The sequence below is a fragment of the Desmodus rotundus genome, chromosome 13, assembly GCF_022682495.2.
Source record: "Desmodus rotundus isolate HL8 chromosome 13, HLdesRot8A.1, whole genome shotgun sequence".
NCBI classification, from domain to species: domain Eukaryota; kingdom Metazoa; phylum Chordata; class Mammalia; order Chiroptera; family Phyllostomidae; genus Desmodus; species Desmodus rotundus.
Genome location: NC_071399.1, coordinates 90,264,374 through 90,284,996, shown reverse-complemented (window position 1 = coordinate 90,284,996; position 20,623 = coordinate 90,264,374). Strand labels below are relative to the sequence as shown.

At 51.8% G+C, this 20,623-nt stretch overlaps 1 protein-coding gene across 3 annotated transcripts in view; it reads right to left on the bottom strand.

Moving 5' to 3' along the window:
* Positions 1-19,935, bottom strand: part of LRCH1 (leucine rich repeats and calponin homology domain containing 1) — a 154,439-nt gene extending 134,504 nt beyond the window's left edge. The window contains exon 1 of one of the 3 annotated variants that reach the window (XM_053916316.2): positions 19,385-19,935. In XM_053916316.2, the coding sequence (XP_053772291.1) occupies positions 19,385-19,685 (301 nt within the window). In that variant the 5' untranslated portion in view covers positions 19,686-19,935. The remainder of the gene's footprint in view (positions 1-19,384) is intronic. The other 2 variants (XM_024568455.4, XM_053916315.2) reach the window with 2 other exon arrangements.
* Between the last annotated feature and the right edge of the window lie 688 nt (positions 19,936-20,623).

Genomic DNA, 20,623 nt, shown 5'->3' with positions numbered 1-20,623 from the left:
AAAGCTCTGTCCCTTCTACCATCACTGCAATGTCCGCTGCATGTCAGAAATGCCTTACAGGTGGCAGGCTTCGTCCCTAGGCCGGCGCTAATTCACCTACATGTCACAGGGTCGAGTGGCCAGAAGGGACTTTTCTGTTGGTCTCACAGACTAGGTCATCTTCCGAGCCCTGCCGTGTTAGCAGATGCCTCACTGATACACAGATCTGTCCCAGGTCAGTGGCGTCTTCCATGCCAATGGCAGTGCCCCGGAACAGAAAGCAGCGTGCACCACCCCTCAACGCTGCCACCACAGGAAGACTTGGGGCCCTTCCGTTTCTCAGCAGCTTTGCTATTGCTGTCTCGGTTACTGGGTGGAAAGCAAATTGCAAATTACGCTTCGGACCATTTCAAATCCTCACTCTAATAACGCGTGATTCTGGTAGGAAGAAAAAGTAAGATAACTGAAGCTCTTTTTATTATTTTCAAACTTTAGATATAGTCTGTAGTCAGGTGATAATTTGATGGCAAGAGATAGAGTTCATTTTAAAACCCCGTTTTCATGGAAAACAATTCTGTAAAGGTTTTCCAGAGCGAGATCACTGCCAAACGAGAATGTTTGAATCAGATGAGACAGAATTTTTAAAAAACTGAAGGCAGCAGCAGGGCGGTAGGGGGGTCTGGGAGAGGAACCGAAACTGTACAAAGGCCTTGGACTAGAAACTCGACATTCACACCAAAACGCCCCAAGTGCCCCTTGCCCCTCAGACCTGCATGAGAGGCTTCCATCCCTCACGAAGCCACTTCCCAGAGGGGCCTTTCTGAGTTACAGACAGCAAGGCTTCTCGAAAGGCTCTATGCTCCTCGAGGCTGACAGTGTGACAACGCCGTGGCCCCCAGGGGCGGCCGGCCACCCCAGGCTTCGCCATTGGAGGCTGCCAGATGATGCACAACTGTGCACCTGCTTCTGAAGCCAGATTTTTCTTCTCGACCGGCAGTTACACAGATGTTCCCGTTGCTTAGGGATGAAGTAAGCAGCTTCCTTCAGGTGGGTGTACAGAAGAATAAACGCAAATGTAGGAAGGTAGTAAAAAGGTAACCTCGGAATGAAAATGAAGACTATTTAGTGCTCACACCTCTCTGTACTGTGCACACCATCCAAACAAGAGCGATAAACCACAGAAAAGAAGACTTGTATTCAACTCAGCCAGAAAAGAGATTAACGTAAGGAAAAATAATTTTTCCCACTAGCTACAAAAGTGGGTACAGATGCAAAAACCACTGCCAAGAAAGAAAAAAATCATCATAAACAGAAAGAGCACAGCAACCAGCGAACACTGCCACCGTGCCCCACGGAATCCTAAGAAGCCAAGGGACAGTCAGCCTCCCCTTCAGAGGGGTGGGTGGTTCTCTGAGGAGCTGTGATAATGAACACTGATCATAGCAGACAGCCAGAGCTGGAGCTGTGTTCCGGGGGCTCCCGGAGGTGGCGACCCAGTCTGCAAGCTCTGCCCGTGACCAGTGCTCCAGCTGGGCCGGGACAGCAGCCCGGCTCCAGAGTCAACCCGACCAGCTGCGAAAGAGCGGTCCTTCGGCATGTATTGTTTTTATTTCAAGATCTAATACCAACTCTTGGAAGAGCAGTGCTTTCCCCGCACACAGCCAGTTCCCCACCGACACAGCAAGGAAGCCGTCCCAACCTTCTTCTTCAGAGAGGGCGCTTTTTTATCAGCAGGAGGTTTGCTCTGCAAAGCTGGGAGGCTGCACGCAGTGCGGCTCTGCCCGTTAAACTCAGTAAGAAAAGGAAGGGAAGGCCAGCCTCTCCTCCCTGGGGAGCTCCCCCAGAAGTTGTGCCCCTGTCCTTTCTGGAAGGAGGGCCAAGCCTTCATGTTTCCAGCTCATGGGACGTCTGCACTGATGTTCCCAAATCCAACCTAGCGAGCTCATATTGTCCTGGGAGAGCGCAAAGGACCAGTGCGCTAGTTTTCCAGGGAGGACAAAAATTGAAAAACTGGGATATGCTCTCAGAGGAAAGGATCACATGGTACTTGCGGCTGAAATGCTGGTCCTTACCAACCAGAAAGGCACTCAGAAGGCACCGATTGTTCAATCAGGTGCGACAGACTCTCTTACTATTTGGACACAACCAGGCTCCAGCCTTCGTATTCTCCTGCGAGTTGCAACGAGATCCTCCAGGATGCTTTCGCCTCGGCCGCGCACTAAAAGCAGCAATGTTTACTTACACAAGGGGGCACCCAGGCCTGGGACCGGTCCCGGAAGCAGGCTATGGTCTCCACGGGAAGCTTCCAAGGCTGGGCGGAGGGCTATTATGACACTTGTACACCATGTGGGCATCACAAAGCACACGTCCTCTCTGCTCTTCCCAATGAAACACAGGCAGCCTGGTGCAGGCTGACTCTGAAAGCCAAGCGGGGCCAGGAGATTTGAAATGAAGGTTTCCTGTCCACACCTGATGCATCGCGCTGCCGGGAAGTTCCAAGGGGAATGCTGCGTGTGCACGTGGTTACGAGGGAGAGAAGAGAAACTCACACTAGGTTTTCATTTCAGCTTCAGGCAGGCAGGGGCTCCATCTCTGGAAACTAAAAGCAACGCTGAGGGGGGAGGGGAGGGCATCCTTTTACTGGGTGTCCCGGCCCTGTTGTGTCCACAGTGGCTGTGCCAGGAGCACGACTGAAGGGGTGGGGTAGAGCTCCTCCAACCTGCCACCCGAAATCAGGCCAAGACACAATCTCCTTCTTCCCTTTTTCCTTCCTTCCTTCCTTTGTGGCCACTTCTTCTCTTTGTTTATGCCTTTATAGCAGCCAGGAAACAGCTCATTAAGTGACACAGAAAATGCTGGCAACTGCATTTTGCAACAAGGAACTCAACGGCTTCTCTCATTCTACAGGGAAGCCGGTGCCTGAGTGGTCATCTCAGAGAATTCATTCATCTCACCCGTTTATTCATTCAGCATGTCCGACTGAGCATTCTGGAAGGCGGACTTTCAAGATGGCCCCCAAGATATATCAGCCCCTGCTCAATACACCCTGTATAATCCTCTCCTCCTGAATGTGGACGGGACCCCCAAAGATGATGGGACGCCCCTCCCAAGAGGATGCCGTCTTCTATGGCAAAGGGGGCTTGCAGAAGTAGTTAGAGTCCCCAATAAGCTGACTTTGAGTTCATCAACAGGGACGTGAGCCGCAGGGGGCCGGACCCAATCGGGTAAACCTCTCAAAAGAGGAACTGGGCCTCTTTCACAGGAAACATAAAAAGTCGCCAGGAGGCCTATGATTTCTACAGCTGAACCCTGCCAATCATCTCAAGAACTTGGAGAGGACTCCCGGACCCGAGGACAGCAGCCCCAGCCACCACCTTGACGACAGCCTCGTGAGACAGACCCAGGGCAGAGCAGCCCGCCAAGGAGGGCCCTTCCTCCTGACCCAAGAAAATGCTGACGTAATAAATGCAGCTTGTTTTAAGCCACACCCTTTTTTTGTGGCAATTTCTTATAAGCAGTGGAACACTGGTATGCATGTCAACATTGCCTAAACAGTGCTGGGGTGCTGGGGACAAAGAAATAGAGAGGTGTGACACAGTGAGGCTGTGACAAAGGCTAGGTGCAGACGTAGCCCTGGGACCACAGAAGGGAGGCTCTCGTGTTGGCTGGGAGACATCGAGAACATCTACAGAGAAGCAGCGTGCTCCCGAACTGTTCGGAGGGCGCCAGGCTGGGGGCACTTCGAACGCTGGGACCGTGCAGTGGGAGCCCCCCCGAGTTCCGGAACACACACTGATCGTCCATGAACAAATGTCGCCGTGATTGCTGCCCAGTCCAGCAGCAAGGGACAACCGCAGTCAGGACTCTGAGTTAGTAGGAGGAAGGGTGAACTTAAACTATTAAATTGTCCCACTTGAGGATTCTAACAAGAGTGACACGGACCATCGGAATCCTAGAGGGAAAAATAAGAGAAGGGCGACCAGCACATTCAGGGAGCACCCTCACTAACACCGGCCGCCACTCGTGAGGATCTCAGGGAGAAGCCGCAGGAACACGAGGTCCGTCGCAAACGCCTCATCCGACGGCTCTGCCCCACCCACAGCACACCTCACGCTGCCACTCTCACCGGCTGTCCTGTCCTCGGCAGGTGCTTAAGGAACGCCGACCACTCCACGTTCGTCCAGGCAGAGCAGGGGAGGGAAATCCACTGCCAAGAACACCAATGCTCCCCAGTCAAATGCGAGCTGCTTCTGGGTGATGGGCTGTTCCGTATCGCCCCTGCCAGGGCTTCCCTCCTTCATCCTGTAGGTCATGGCCACTGTCCAAACGTCCCAACAGACGGTCCCAGTTCACCAGACGCAGGAATGCGAGGGTGCAGCAGCCGGCTTCACTACCTCATGTCCAAAAAGTTTCCTGCAGGCATCTCAGGCAAGATTTAAGCAGAGAAAACGTGGTGACCCTACGTTGGGCAACGGTGTCCATACCATTCAGTTCCATTTAGATAGACCCTATCGCTCACTGCGGTAAATGAACCCCTAAGCACCCGTGGATCTCCAATTGTTTTTATGGCTCAAGAAGCTTTGCCGACAATCAACCACGAAGCTGAAACACACGAGCCCTAAGCAAGGCGTTAAAAATCCCCACCTGAGGACTTTTACAAGTAGGAATGAGGCCGCCCCGGCCCGCCCCCCACGCACAGGCACGCAGCTGTGACATTGCAGATGCAGGCTACAGAGCCACGTGCCCTTCAGCTCCGAAGGAGAACCGAGCGTGTGCAGAGCTTAGGAAGGGAAGCCCGCCCAAGCCCAGTTCCAACGCCCTAACCAAGGCCCCGTGGGGAGAGTTCTTTATTTAAATAACTGGACACAGCCTGTCATTCTATTAAGCAAAGCCTTGCAAGAGGCCGTCTGCACCAGGGTTTGGGGTGCAGAGCTGAACGTCAAGCTCCACACCTGTGAAGTTATTAACCTGCAGCAGAGACCACAGCCCTCTGTGCTGGGGACAAGGGGGAAGCAGCAGCGGGGAGTGGGCCCCCCAGCAGCCCTGGGGCTGAGTCGTTCCCACGGCAGGGCGGGGACGGGAAGAATGCACCCTAAGGAGGGCTGCCACCTAATGAAAGAAGGTGTTTCTGGTCCATCTGTGCATTGGCCAAAGAACCTATTATTGTAACGTTCAGGGACGTATTTGTAAATACCTACTGTGAACCTCACGCAAAGGCTAAGACTAAGCAGAACCTTTATTACTGCTGCCGCCAAAAGGAATGTTGCTGGCTGCATCTATCCGAACAGATAAGAAAAAGATGAAGAAAAACCAGTAAATATCCCATCCACCAAAATGGAAAAAAACAAAACAATTCCAAGCAACCAAAAGTAAACAAGTGAGTGTATTTTGTAATCAGTTTTAAGTTACAAGGGTTGACTGTTTAAAAATCTCAGTCATTAAGGTTTATTGAACTTCCTTTTGAAAACTTTAGAACAGGCTCATAGTGGTTTCTAGGTCTGAAGAGAGGAAATAATTGAGATGGAAATGCCTTAAAAAGCAGGAGGGGGAACTCACAAATAATTATTTTAAGTCTTCAAATGGACCACGAGGGAAAAGGAGTCCCTGATCACGCAACCCTGCATGTCCCCGGTCACCACCTGTCATTATATACCACCAGTTCCTCCTCCACCGGACTAAGGGCAGCTCCGTGAAGGCAGGCACAGGCACACTACGTTTTGTTCACCACTGTACACGCAGCCCCTCGCCTGGAGCGTCTGCTGCTCATTCACTCATCCACTCCTCTATTCATCTCTGGAGTTCAACTATGTAGGAAGCTCCTACCATGGGCCAGACACTGTCCCGGGAATCAGGAAGAGTAGTTACTAGAGAAGAAGAAAAACAAGGTTTCTCTCAGCATTTGAGGATGGAGGGGGAGAGGAAAAGAAAGAAGCCGACAGCTAGCTACAAAAGGAACAAGTAACAGCTGACAATTACTGAGTGTTGCTCATGTCAGGCACAGTGCTACACTCCTTATGTTCTGCTCCCAAAGCCCTCGGAAATGATACTATGACCCCTGGGAAACCAGAACACAGACTGGTTATAGAATTTGCCCGAAGTCACTAGAACAGGAAGCAATGGAGCAGGAACCTTGGCAATGGGGTTCCAAGCTGCTAGGCAGGCCGCTATACTCACCATGCACACAGAGATGAGCAGAAGGAAGGGACAGGTTCAACAGCACGTCACCTGTACTAGATACTAAGTAATCGTTGGATGAATGAATGAAAAAATGACACAGCTCTTTTCAGTTCACGAAGGGTGAGGTGTGGACGCAGAACTTTAAAAAGCCTGTTAGTTTTGCCACGTTTCACTACCTCCTGTTTGTACACGAGCCCCCATACGATGCCTTCTCACTCTATCTTCTGCGTCACCCAACCAGTAGGGAAGGTTTTTTCGAGATGTTTTCCCTTAATCAATATAATGATAATGACAGTTATAAACAGTGTTGCCAAACTATATCCCATTCTTTAAGAGTCCGCACTCTAAGGTATTCACACTGCTGAGCAACACAAAGGAGTTCCTTTTCTGTTTGAGTTTTTTAAAAATAGTTAATTACTCGGAAGGTGAGTCTACTGTGAATTTAAATGGTCTAGAAATCCACCAAGGTGGGGGCTGACTATGAGCATTTAATTCTGCACCTGAGAAGGGTGCTTAGAAGTGGGGCGTCAGCCGACTGGAGGAGACTGACAACAGAGAAACTGCAGAATATCAGTATGAATCCCCCTAAGGCTGACCGGGGGATTCAACGAGAGAAGCTGCCCGATCTAACACAATACCTGACTCAATAAATACAGCTGTTATCATTCTTACCGTTACTATGAATTAGAGAAAAAATGTGGAATTAAAGAGCAGCTAAGGATCCACTCAATCCTTTAAAGCTCCCGTTACAGACCCAAAGCCTGAAGTTCAGAAAAGATGGAGGTGAGAGAGGAGAGGGAGGCTGGGGTCAAGGACATCGCCGAAGAGGCAGGACTTGCGACTTGGGGGTGACTGACAGGGACAGGAGAGCTGCAGTTCTATTTTTTGTTGTTTGTTTCATTTCACTTGGCCAAAACAGAGAGGCAAGGAAAGGTATGATCAAAGGTGAAGTAGAGGCACCTAACCTGGGACATAAGGAACACTGAAGAAAAAGGCAGCTGGAGCCACAGACGCCCATGAGGCGGGTGAGGGAGAACCCCGATGGGATCGGCAGGGTGGCCCGCGATTCCAGAGGCCCACTGGGTGCCCTGTCAGGCAGCTGACCCCGGGGGTGGGAGGTACAGGAGAGAGCGCAGGAGGAGGCTGGGCCAGGACTGCGTCCTGCACTTGGCCCCCGGCTACAGGGCAGGAGCAGGGATCCAGCCAAAGGGCTCCAGGTTCTCCAGCACGAGGCGGTTCCTCCTAAGAACAGCATGCTCGGTGGGAAGGGCAAATACCTCCGGCAGACAGCGGGGATTCAAACTGGCTCCCTCACCTTCCGCCTGGGGATACAGGGCATCTGTGAGCCCCAGTTTCTGCACTCAGCAAAGAAAAAGGTAAATGACACCTGCCTCGGAGGCTGAGGGGAAGGATGAGCTCAAGTCTGCAAAGTCTCCGACACCCAGCAGGTGCTCAACCCCCGCCCTTAGGCCCTGGACTTCATTAAGTCACATCGTCCCAGTGACCCCTAGACAACTTGGCCTAGGATCCGTTTTTCCCATCAATAAAATAAAATGCTCCTCATAAATCGAATTAGAATACTTTATTAGTATGGTGGCATAGACAGTGAACGAGCTATTTCAAAACAAAAAGGAAGATCAAAGAATCTGTCTACTAAAACGGAAACACAGGTGTTATAGGAGGCACCGATTCTACCCTGTTCTGTGTTTTAAAACAGCTTATCGATCAGGGATGCGTAGAATGCAGAGCTAAAAAGGGCGTGGACATGTTCTACTTGTTAAGTTGAATAATGGACATGCAGGTGTATCTTTAGTCTACTTAATCAAGGTATAATTTAGACACAACAAAATGTACCCAGTTGAAGGGCAGAGTCCTGATAAATGCACACGCCTGTGCGCTCACTACCTGGGCCTTCCCAGGTGATCGCCACCCCACCCCTAGGCCCTGCTTCCTCCCCGTTCTCTCCCCCGATGGCTATGATACCACAGTATTTACCCATGGCTACATTTTGCATCAACTCCTTTCTAGGTAAGCTTTATTCCATTATTTTACAAGGAGCGTTGTATTTCGCCCTCTAAGATCAACGACAAATGCCAAAGAGGTTCCCATGAGGGCTTCTCAGTGTGAAAGTGAAAAAGAGAAACCAGCCAAGCAAGCACAGGGCGACCAGGACAAGCTGCTGTCGCTACCTGGCTGGGTGGTCTGAGCAAGTCACTTCCCTTGTCTCCATCTCAGTTTACTCTTAAAAGGTGGTGCCTGTGGCCCCACAGGAGTAGAGTACCCACATAAGCTGTCACCCAAATCAGGATGTGTTAAAAGGAGGCGCTATTACTCATTAGGCCAGAGCAAGAGGTACAAGCCAGACTGTCCCCAGCAAACCTGGATCTAAGATGACACTTCTTAGGAGCATCCTCTAGGAGCACCTCCTGTGACACCCACAGTGACCGAAGGTGCTCTTGAAAAATCAAAGGGTGTTGGATAGAATTACGAAACGTGATTACGTCCGTCCGAAAGCTGAAGGCTCATTCAAAGGCGACGGGGCTCATCCACGCCACGTGGTGTAAAGAGATTACAAACAGGACTGCCCAGCAGGCCGCCAGGAGACAGAGAGGGCCTGCGAGCTGGGGACACAGAGAGCACGCATGGCAACTCGGGACCACTTTGCAAGGACCCAGGCACCCTGAGCATTAGCTGGGTCACCCTGTCTCCTCACTCCCTCTCCATGAGGCAGACAGACATTCAGGGCTCCATCAGGGCATGGTGCCTCCGAACTCCCACTGTGCAAATTTCCCAGTGAGATACCAAATCTTTACCATAAACATAGCGATTCCAAGGACTTTGCAGGTGGGGGTGGGAAGCAATGGCAAGTCTTCAGCTGCCAAATGAATCTCGTGAAATAGGTCAGCCATAGGCACATCGACACTCAGAAAGTTAGAGCACGGCCCCCTTCAGAGCCGTGCACGGATGCAGGAAAGTATTAATTGCAAATGTCTGAACAAAACCACGGCGAAGTGTTTCTGCCCAGACCACGACCCCTGGAATGACTGGCACGACTAAAGCCAACTGTGATTTAGTCAGGCTTTCTGAAGACCGGGAAAAAACACCCAATGGCCTTAAACTGCACGCAGCGATCGCCGTGCACGCCTCCAAGGGAAGTACGTGCACAGAGAGAGCCCTATCTGCCTTCAACTGCACAGGTTCCTCCGAATTCCATCGACCTGCACAAACACAAAAAACGTTGGCTCTTTAGTCATAAACCGTGCTGCCGTTTCAGTCAAAATGGGCTGCTGCGTCACTTCATTCATAAAATTGTAAAAGCAACTACTCGATGCATTACAGACCTTTGTTCCATTCTTGTACAGTGAACCAATGGCAGCCACCTGATAAGACAGCTCTCAGAACGTACGCACTTGTCCTGTATGACAAAGGCAGTATTCTGAAGAGGAAACCTGGACACAGGGCACCCAAAGGGGGTTCATTCATTCTCAAAGGAGGGAATAAAACCTAATAACTTGTAAATAGCTTGTATATTTAGGGGACACAGTCTCAAGTCTAACAGAATTTTATACCAAAACTAAAAACCCAAATGTATATTTACATTTTTAAATAGTAGACGCCCTGGAGAATTTTTAAAACGGTTCATTGCCGCTGGCTTTAAAACACAGTTCTAGGACCTGGAGCTGATCCCTGACCACCACAAACAGGAGAGGATTAGGACTAAGCCCCCGTGCACACCCCCAGGCCCGGCGTGCTTCCAGAGGAGCGGAGGAAGTGACTTTAGGCCAGACACTCAAAGATCAGCTGCTCAATCTCTGAGTCACCCTGAGGACCGCTCTCAAGGTGCTCCGGGCTCCATCCTCATTGCGACACTTCCGCCGGTCCATTCCCCCAGCCCTAAACTCTGTGATGCAGGAATGGGGCGCAGCAGGAACTCGGGCACACACATGGGAGCTCCGATTCCAGTTCGGGTTCTGTCCTTCCCGCGTCTACCAACGTGCTCGGGTGGCCTAAACTTGTCCTCTTCTCCAGGCAACAAGGACACCCACCCTCCAGCAGGTAGTGAGGAATGAATGAGGAAACATCCGGAAGGACTCTAGCCCTAGACGGTCCCTTATCAGCACCTTCAGGCTGATACGGAACCTATCAAAAAGCTTTTAATGAACTACCCTCTGATTGAAGTTCAAAATAAAAGCTGGATGCCAGAAAAACAGTGAGAAGGGATGTTTAACTCTAGAGATGTATTCTTAAATCTTTGCCTCCTCGTAGGTATCTTTCCACTTCTTACAGAAAAATTATTAGCTGTATGTCTTCAGAGCAGTTGCCAAGAACATAAAAAGATTCATAAAATTGGTTTTTGCCAAGTGCACAAAAAGGCGATCGATTTATTTATTTTCACCTGGAAACGCTTCTAAATCAATGGCAGACACTTGCAGGGGGCGAAGAGCTGTACTCCAAGCCCCCCTGTGAGGCCCCCGCCCCTCCCTGCCACCGCCCAGACCTCCTGGCCAAAAACAAGCCTGCCCCCCCCAATGGGCACCCTTCCCCCGAGTACACGGGAGCCCCAGGAAACAGCTCCCCCGTTGCCAGTGGGACTATCCCGGCTCATCCATCTCCCTCAGCCTGTCCTGCTCTGGACGTCTCTCTCCTGATAAAACCTAACCAGACCTAAGAACACTGTTATATTGAAGCATGAGTGGAAATCCGATAAAAACTCAGAACAGGCCGTCCTGGCTCCACCACGTACTAGCAACAGAACCCACAGAAAAGCATTTCAGCATCCTGGCTGGGTGGCTGGAATAATAAAAAACCTCCTCCACGACCATTCTCCGAAGACTGCCAAAAAGTATAACTATCACTTACACACACTGACCCCACGGAGACTCGAGCTTTCTGGATACTCCATCACTTTACTAATGTCGCACTACTGTTAGGAATTTAACTAGTCGTTCTGTGCCTCGTCAGACTGAATCTCTTGGCTGAAGGACAACAGAGTCTAATAATGGCGAAGGTCCATGCCAGGCAGTGACCAGAACACCTTACACACACATTTGCTCACCGTAACCCTACTATGATCTACTATGATCGTTACCCCCCTTTGAGGATGGGGAAACTAAAGCACAGGGAGGCCGAGTGCTAGCCCCGCCCTGGTGGAGGCGGGAGGAAGACCAGCCACAGCCCGCACACCCAGCCCGGTGCTCACATGTGCTCACAGCGTGCAGTTCGGCATTTTCCTGCGGAGAACTATGGCACAGCTTCACGGGAACCAAGGAGGCAAGCGGCGCCTGCTGACTGACGACTCTACTCTCTCTGTCTCTGTCTCTCTCTCTCTCTCTGTATACATATATATATATCCATCCATATATGTGTGTGTGTGTGTGTGTGTGTGTGTTTAACTTATCCTCACCCAAGGACAGGCCCATGGAGTTTAGGGAGAGAAGAAGAGAAAATTGATGGCCGCTTGCACGCGCCCCAACTGGGGACTGAACCAGCGACCCAGGTATGTGTCCGGACTGGGAATTGAACCTACAACCTTTTGGTGTACAGTACAGTGCAACAACCCACTGAGAAACCCGGCCAGGGCTCTGCGGATCACTCTGTGAAGGCCACAGCCTTCACTCTGCCTGCTGCTGCCCCAACCTCGTGGGGCATCGCAACAACCCCGAGGAAGAGGGGCGTTGTGATTTGTAGCAACTCACAAACCTAAAGTTCGGAGAGATTCAGTAACTTGCTTCCAGTTCTAACATGAATGAATAAGGGAGATACCATATCAAACGTGAAAATGGCATAGAGAAGAGTTTCAATTCATGTGGGTGTCTCCTGAGCCAGCCCCTCCTCAGCCTGGAGGCCCCATCGAGTCCCAGAGTGACACCACCGACCTCAGTGCCACCCCTGCTACCTGGCCAGGGAGACAGGACCTTCAGTCTGCTGGGCCCGGTGGCCAAGAGGCCTGGACGGGGCAGAGGAGGGAAGTTTCTGACCAGACCTCAGGTCCGAATGGCCAGAGAGGAGACTGTTACCCTCAAGGGTCTTTATTCTCAGCCTGATGCCAAGGTCTCCAGATCCAGAATTCGATGTTGGAACTGAGGCTGCGTGTTTCCAAAAAAGCAATAAGAAATCACCATTAACCCAAAGGCCCACCCTTTAGTAGCAGCCGGCAGGTGAATGGGTGGGAAGCTCTCTCACCTTTCACCCTAACGCCACTGAGAGGAGAGGAATGCTCCAGGCGCCTGCCAACCACAGAAACAGGGCTCCAAACTGGAGAGATGGAGAGGGCGCAGGGCCCAGATGTGCCAGTCACCCGTTTTTAAGTTGGAAGGCAGCCCCTTCCCTGCGTCAGGGCACATGCCCGTGCTCCCCAGCGCTTCCTGAGCCCGGGCAGGGACAGAGCAAGCAATGTGCTGGGTCCTGAGGATGGACAGCAAACAGGACAGGCTGGGGAAGGGCAGCCTTGTGCGGGTACAGTCACTTTACCCTGGCGGGGGCAGCAGCTGGCACTACCAGCTACCCCAAGGGTGAGTGCATGCTGGGCTGAACTGTGTCCCCATAAAGTCATGTTGAAACCCTAACCCCTAGGACCTCAGACTACCACTGTGTTTGGAAATCAGACCTAGAAAGTGACAATTAAGGTCAGATGAGCTCTGGGGGGTGGGACTTCATCCAATGTGATTGGTGTCCCTGTAGGAAGAGGGCCTCTGGGCCTACAGAGACACCCAGAACCAGGAGAAATGAATTGCTGTGCTTCCAGCCCCCCGGTCTGTGGGGCTTCGTTACAGCAGCCCAACCCAACTAATATGGCGGGCGACACTGAGAAGTAAAAAAGATGCCAAATGAGAAAAAATGAGGTCATCGCGGAGAAAGTGGTGGCAAGTGAGCCAAACGCACACAGGTAGGGGCTGGCGTCCTGGGAGAGCCAAGCCGATGGAGACTAAGAGCAGGTGGGAGCAGGAAAGAGAAGGCAGACAAATCCACTGGTGTGCATCTAGCACTTTCTGCACTAGCCATAGAGGGCACATAAAAAATAAGGAAAAACCCCTGCCTAGCCAGAGCTCATGGGCCCGTAAAGGCGGGAAGAGGTTAAACATGGGGAAAGTACCAGAAGAGGAAGGCAATAATTAACAAAAATACCATCAGGAAATAATGCAAAGGTGCCTCCAGGCTGTGCCTGAGTCAGGGCGCACCTCTGCGGGGAGGGGCTTGTGGGGAGGGGCTGGCAGGGAGCCTGTGTATTGTGCGTAGGCTTGGGGACTGTGCAGCACAAGAGTGGGACAAGCAGAATCTTACAGGGCAGGGGAGGGGAGGGGAGGGAGGGAAGTGACCCAGAAAAGGGAAATGAAGGCAATCTAGAGGAAGGCCAAGTCAGGCAGGCTGTAGATGATGCTTATCATTGAACTTGCCACCACTGTCTGCACAGGTAACATGAATCGAATCAGAGCTCAGCAGCCGGAACCAGGGCGGGGGTACCGATGCTGCTCCTAATGCCGTCCGGCATCAGCATCAGAAATGGGAAGGAATGTGAGAGGAAGACACTAGGCAGCAAAGCTTTCTGTCTCGCACTGCGAGGTCGGCTGTCAAACGCAAGGCCACAGGGCAAGCCAGGGGATTTAAAAAAAACTAAGATGGGGCTTCTTTCTGACCACTGGAAGAGAACAGTGAAGAAAAACTCTAGACTCACGGAGTTTTGCATCTTCAGCGTCTTAGGTCCCCTCCAGCACACACACCGAGGAAACACAGCAAAGATCAAGGAAGATTCCAGAATTGCACAGCCTGACCCTGACAACTTAAAAATGTCCTGGAAGAGGACCAGGTACTATAAATTGAAATGGCTCAGTGTCAACATCATATCAATGGAGAAGCAATAATTTCTCAACAAACAAAAAAGTAAAATATGTCTGTTTTGCAAATCAAACGTCATTCTTCTCCAATTTGGTTTTTCTTTTTCCCACTTCTATCCTCCTTTATGGCCTTTGGACATGAGCAGAAATTGGACTACAGAAGCATTTCCCTTCTGTTGCAAAGAGAAGCCAAATTCTCACAGTTCGTCGACTTTCTGTTCATGTAAACAATCTCACTTTATTTTTGAGTTACTCTGTGGGAACAGATGGCTTCCAAATGTATGCCCTCTTACGAGAGTCTATGAAAGCAACCCTACTGGACTCCTACATTAAGATGAAGAAAACACAGGCGAGCTTCAAGTCTGCATCCACATTGGTGGGCCTAGTCTTCCCAAAGCAAGGCTTACTTGGAACTCTGACCGTTCTTTTGCACCTCTTCTTTTCTTGCCTTATTTTTACTTTTTTTTTTTTTTTTTTTGGTTAAACAAATTATATCACACACACAGAGAAAAACCTATCTGAAATGTAGCAACGGGCGCATAAAAACTTCCATGCAACGAAAAGCTGGTAGCAGCACCAGAGGCTCCTAGACTTCTTACATAAAGGCGTCAGGTATGTAAATACTGTTGGGCTTTATGTCTGACCTTCTTAAACCTTTTATGATAGATGATAATTTTATAAGTTGAAATACACACTGCGATTAACACCAACTTACCTCAATTCCAACCACGGACACGGTCCTGGGAAGAGCTCCCCAGCAGTAATCCAGGTGGTGCTGCCGGATCCACACCCAGGCCACGTTCCCCAGAGGCTGCTCTAAAGCAGGAGGCTGATTTTCCAAAAAGCTAAACCAAACTGGGAAAGCAGCATCACAAACAGGTTCTCGAGTTAGGTGGCCTGACTAATAAACCCATGACCACCTTATTAAGTAGAGTTAATAGCCTTTCTGCCATTTAAATGGCCAAAGCTGTGGACAAGCATCCTCAGTACAGCCCCTGGGGAGCGAGGACTTCGGGGGGATATTAGGGGAAAGTAAAGGCTACCCGGTCTAGACACAATAAGCCTTTATACCGCTCTCCGCAGCTACAGCCACGTATCTGTGTGTTTATGGACAGATACAGATCGGATACAGACACATGGGCATGAAAAAGGGGAAAAATAGAAACACGCACACAAAATAGGGAAACCACTTCTGTTTAAACAAGCAATGACGAAGTTAAGTAACAGAAAACAGAAAGTCTGTACCCACCAGAAGGACAGCAAGAGCAAAAAGAAAGCAGTATGGGCGTGGATTTCAAAAGGCAGGTACCTACTCTCTAACTGCTTACACCCAAGAACTGCTACACCACAGCAGGCGAAATTTAAGTTCGAGACAAACACACACACACAAATTTCAGTCAGTTATTGAGACAAAGTTTACAACGGTGGTGTGTGACAAAAATTAAATAAGATGCCGCACGGTCTGACAAGCCAACCAGTAGAATCATTTCAAAGATGAAGGTCAAACCTTGGGCTGCCCTTTATAAACATTTGCACAGACCAAAACTTTACAGGGGTTCTGTGGCCTATGATCGTACATTATTATTCTGGAAACATGAGTAGTGTGCTCCTGCCTTTTCAATAAAGAGCAGGATGTCTGTGGAGACTGTTTCCAGCACCCGCAGGCTCGTGGAAGAATACGTCTGAACGTGATTCCAAGCCACCCTCCTATTGCCTTAGTTGTTCTAAAGCTTTCACTTTTTGAAATCTCTACAACTTAATAAGGAGGAAATTGATCAACAGGAGAAAAATAATAACAAGAAGAAGGAAAAGGATGTGACTAGTCGTTAAGAATGGAGAAGAACTTTGACTACACGTAATGAAAACAGCCATCTGCACGGCAGTGAGTACCACAACAAATGAGAGTTACAGCAGTAACTAGTAATTTAACTCAATCGCAGAAAAACAGCTTGAAACTAGATATAGCTAGATATAACATTTTAAGTATGTGATTTCAAAAGTGTCATTACATTCGTAATGAAAAGTCTTTATGGCCAAGGTTGTGGAACAGAACATGTTTTTCAGAAGGAATAGGTTTCTTTACCAACTCTTGCGTGAATTCCAATGACTAAAGCATCCTAATAGCCCAGGGACTCAGTCCTTATAGAATGGTACCAGGATGGGGGAAGTTGGCCTTCAGGAGATAAGCCTGCCCACAAATCTCAGAGAAGATTCCTGGAATGTGAACAGACATTTGAGGGCGCTGACAGACCGCAGGCCTCGGCCATCCCCGGAATCCCACCATACGGTGACAGGGGGGGAGAGGACATGACCCAGGCACAGGCTTCAATGCCCTCTCATCGTTTCATTCACAGATCTCAGGCTCTCAGGTTCTCGCTCCACATGTCTGAACTATCTTTCCAACCACAGACTGTTCACAGGCACTTCTACCCAAAACCTCTCCACCCTGCGAAACCTGACCCAAATCCCACCTGTGCTGTAAAAGTCTTTCCTAGCCAGCCTCACTGAAGTGGCCTTTTCCTCTGAACTTCGCAAACAACCTCTATCCTGTCCCTGGTGTTTGGCATCTCACCTTAAAGTGTCAGGTGGCTCCCGCTGCTTCCTGGAACTGTTCGCTTCTCCCTCATTCCTGTCCAACCTTACCCTCTGCACCTCCTACCGTCGTCCTCTGCCCCCACACATGCAGGGCCTCAATGAGTATTCTTCATGCTGCCCGTCGATCTTCCCGCCTGCATAAGCTCTTCATTCCCCAAACAGTCTTCCCTGCCTCCAGCCACCGTGAGAAGATGTTGGCGACACACTCCACCCCTCTCCTTGACCACAGGTTCTGCACAGCAAGTCCGAGGGACTCCCCTTTATTCTCCAGGACCTCCGGCCATGAGCCGGAGACAAGACACTTTCTTCTCTCGCTCATTCTTTTCAATCAACATTATTTCAATCGTGCAAACACCTTTTTGATCTTCTTCGTCCCAAAATGACACTCCCTAATAAATCAGCGACTGGAGAAAAAACAAAAGCTTGCTTCCCTGGTGCGCATATTGCCGCCATACTTGGCATCAGGCTCAATTCCATGCCTCTCTTTGCTGATGACGAGTCATCGTTTGTGCTGTGGTTACAAGCCACCTCGAGTCACCCTTAACAGAAATCAGCGGGTATGTTTCTAAAACGAAGGCGTTATGTCTGTACCATAACTCTTCCTACTCCTGCAAAACACATTTCTTCATCACCTCCTCCAGTCCCCTCCAACTAGAATGAAAACTCCTTGAGAATGGACACAGGGATTCTCTGTTGGTCACTGCTGTGTGTCCGGTGCCCAGAACAGTGCCTGGCATTCAGCAGTGCCCAGTGGGCACTTAGGGGATGGATGGTGGTTGAATGAACCCCCGGACTCTGCCCCTCTCCACCTCTTCCCTGCTTAATAGGAATGTGGCCAAGAACATAATTCTCAAGTGAAATCGCCAGGGTCCAATCACTGGTTCACCCTCTTAGTGGGGGGGACTGCTCTTGAGCTTCATACTTGTCTTTTCATTGCCACCTCCCAGCTATCAGCAAGGAGAACAGGAACTGGTGTCTAGAGAGGACTGAGAGCACTAACGCAGAGGGCACAGGTGTGCACATCTGGCAGCTACCGAATTCCACCAACCAGTGTCACCCCAGTAAATTCAATAAAGAAGAAACCTAGCACAGGTTTTCCTCAAAGGAGAGCCAACGCAGCAGATACCTCAAGTTCACCCAACTTTGGACATAAAGGGCAGCAGAACTGAAGGAGAGGAATGACTTTCATGCGCCCCGCCCCTGAAGGTACAAACGCAGGCCATTCCTTTCAGGCCAGCTCCATCTTCTGCCCTCTTATGCAACCCTTCCATAGTTCACGTACCCTCGATGGCAAAAAGGAAGTACAACTTAACAGATCTTTTTAAAGTTAGTGATTCAGCCAATACTTGGAATAACTTCCACTTGAGAAAATATAACTAAGAGGTCCTATCCAGACACTCCAAGCTGCTGACAACTCCACTCTGGAAATGTCCTCCTTTTGTGCTTATTTCTGCCTGTTCCTAAATCCAAATTACAAAGTTTAATGACCTCCCCAAAAACCCCTTTTTGCCTCCAGGACTCAGAACTCTGTCTAAATATATTCCTTGGGACTCTCCATAAATGTTTATTGAGTTAAAGGGAGTAAAAATAAAGGCACTGGAAATCTAGCTTCAAAAGCCAACTGCCTGCCCCCCTGGCCGACTCCTTCCTCCCCCCACTAGAGGAAACTGGGAGATCTGGAGCCCAGAGTCCATCCAAAACCCAGGGGGTCTGACCCTGGGCTCACGAGGTGATGACAGCCAGAAGGTCTGGGCAGTGGATGCAAAACGGACCCCGGGTTAATGCGGGACGCTGGCCAAGATGGAAACCCTCCCCCGGAGGGCTGAACCGGGTGGTAGGAAACCAAGCGAGTTCTGCAGGGATCCCCAGGCCCGAATCGCGTTCCCTCGCCCTCCTTCCTGTTTATAGATCCCGCTGCAGGAACTCCAACCACCAAAGAGAAAGCAGACGTCTCAGAAGTATGTCAACACATGACATAACTTGAAAAAGCTGGCTGCTCATTGGCGCGAGTTACAACTTGTCCGGCTCACGCAGGAAAACCGGCCCACTTTAATTACTTTTCTTTTACTATGCCATGCCGTCCCTCCCTGGGCCCCCGCCAAGATCGGGTTACTGGGAACTAGGTAGCCGCCGTGGTAGGAACCAGACCGCGTGGGCGGTGAGTTGAAAGCAAGGAGCCAGAGCCGCCCGCCCGCCAAGTGACGGTGGATTCGGCTTCACGACAATCGCAGGGGCTCTTTCTTCGCACAGGCGCAGGAAGAGGAAGCCTCGGCACCTCCTCGCAGTCGGCACTAAGCTGCCTTATCGCTTGGGTTGCCGAGGGCCCTCGCGGCACCGCGCCGATGCCCTCGGGTCGGCCAAGGGCGCGCCACCTTTGTCAGGGTTTCCCCACCAGGATAGGCACCGCCTCGAAGCAGAGGGCTTGCCTGGGTCGGAGGCGCAGACGCGGCGCCCGGGTTCCCCTGCCCCCGCGCCCGGGCGCCCGGCCCGGCGCCGAGCCCAGGAAGCCCGCGCGGCCGCAGCTGGGTGGAAAGCCCGGGACCCGCGCGCCGGCGGGCACAGCTGCAGGGCGCACCCCAGCTCTCCCCGGGCGGGCTACACCGCCAGCCGCCGAGCGAGGCGGGGCTCAGCGTGCCCTCCGGGAGAGGGGGGGCGCCTTTCCCGCGCCCACGCGATCCCTTACTCGGGCGAACGGGCGGATGGACCCCCGGCGAGGCTACATCTCCTGCTGGCCTCTGCGTCGAGGAGGGCTCCACAGACAGCCACTCACACCCACTGCCTGCCCCCCCGCCCTCTCTCACCTGCTTGCACCGTGTCCGAGAGATCATGCCCAGGGGCCGTAGTCCTTGGAAATTCCTTCAATTTCCTGGCGCTGAGGTTCAACCCCCCGGAGTTGGCTGCTTCCTCCAGCGCGCGTTCCAGCCCCCGGTTCAAGGGCAGGTTGAAGCCCCCGCTGCTGCCGCTGCCGCCTCCCCCAACCCCGCCGTTGGCTCCGGTTCCTCCGTGATGCTGATGGTGGTGGTGGGCGTGATGATGTGGGGGCAGAGTAGACACCGAGAGGGCAGGGACGAAAGGTTGGGGTTCGCTTCCCGGCGTCGCCATCTTCTCCCGGGCCCCCACCCCTACCGCCACCCCGCCCCGCCGCTCCTGCGGGGGGGCGTCACAGCTTTCCCCCGGGAAGGGGAGACGGCTCCGGGTGCCGCGTTCCTGCGGGGCTCCGCCGAAAGATGCCGGGAGCAGGGGAGAAGGGTGTGGCGGGCGCGGAACGAGGGGCTGGAGACGAGGCGGCCGTGGCAGCTCGCTCTCGGAGGTTTCCTGTCCCGGGGAAGCGGAGCACTGCGGCGGCGGCGGCGGCGGCAGGCAGCGCGCATGTGTCTCCACCCTCCCCTGCGCCCTCCTCTCGGCCGCGCTCACCCCTCCTCCGCCGCCGCTCTCTCCTCCTCCTTCCCCGAAGCTGTCAGCCCAGCGCCGAGACTTCCTCCGCCGCGAGCCCGGGCTGGCGCGCGCTGCTGCCCCGCGCTCGGCCGCGCGATCCGGGTACCGGGAGGGGGTCACGTTCGTTGAGATGCCCCACTCCTCTGGCTTCCTTTTTGCTGCCGGGGACGGGAAATGGGTAGGAGGCAAAAGATTTCAGAGGGTCTAAGAAGCCGGTGACAAGGCAATAGACGCGATTTGAAATACAGTGAGGTCACGGGGAGGTGAGAGGTTATCTCAACTTCTTCGCATTATTCTGGCTCTGTGACCCAGCGGTCCCCCAGACTCCGGTTTCCACGGTGCTGTCCAGCCAGCAGACAGCCGCTGGCATGTGGGTGCCTGCCGTGAGCCAGGCGCTGGTCTGGGGAGTCTACCATAGTGATCTCATTAATCCAGGAGCCCCGTGAGCAGAAAATCGTGTTTTCTCCAGTCTACAGAGAAAGCCAAGAAAATTGTCTAAGGTCACCCAGGCACTGCTACCGGCGTGCTCCCAGGCCATCAACAAACAGGAAGGACAGGTTTCCTGAGTGATGGTAGAAAACTGCAGACCCAGAAAGGAAGGACTT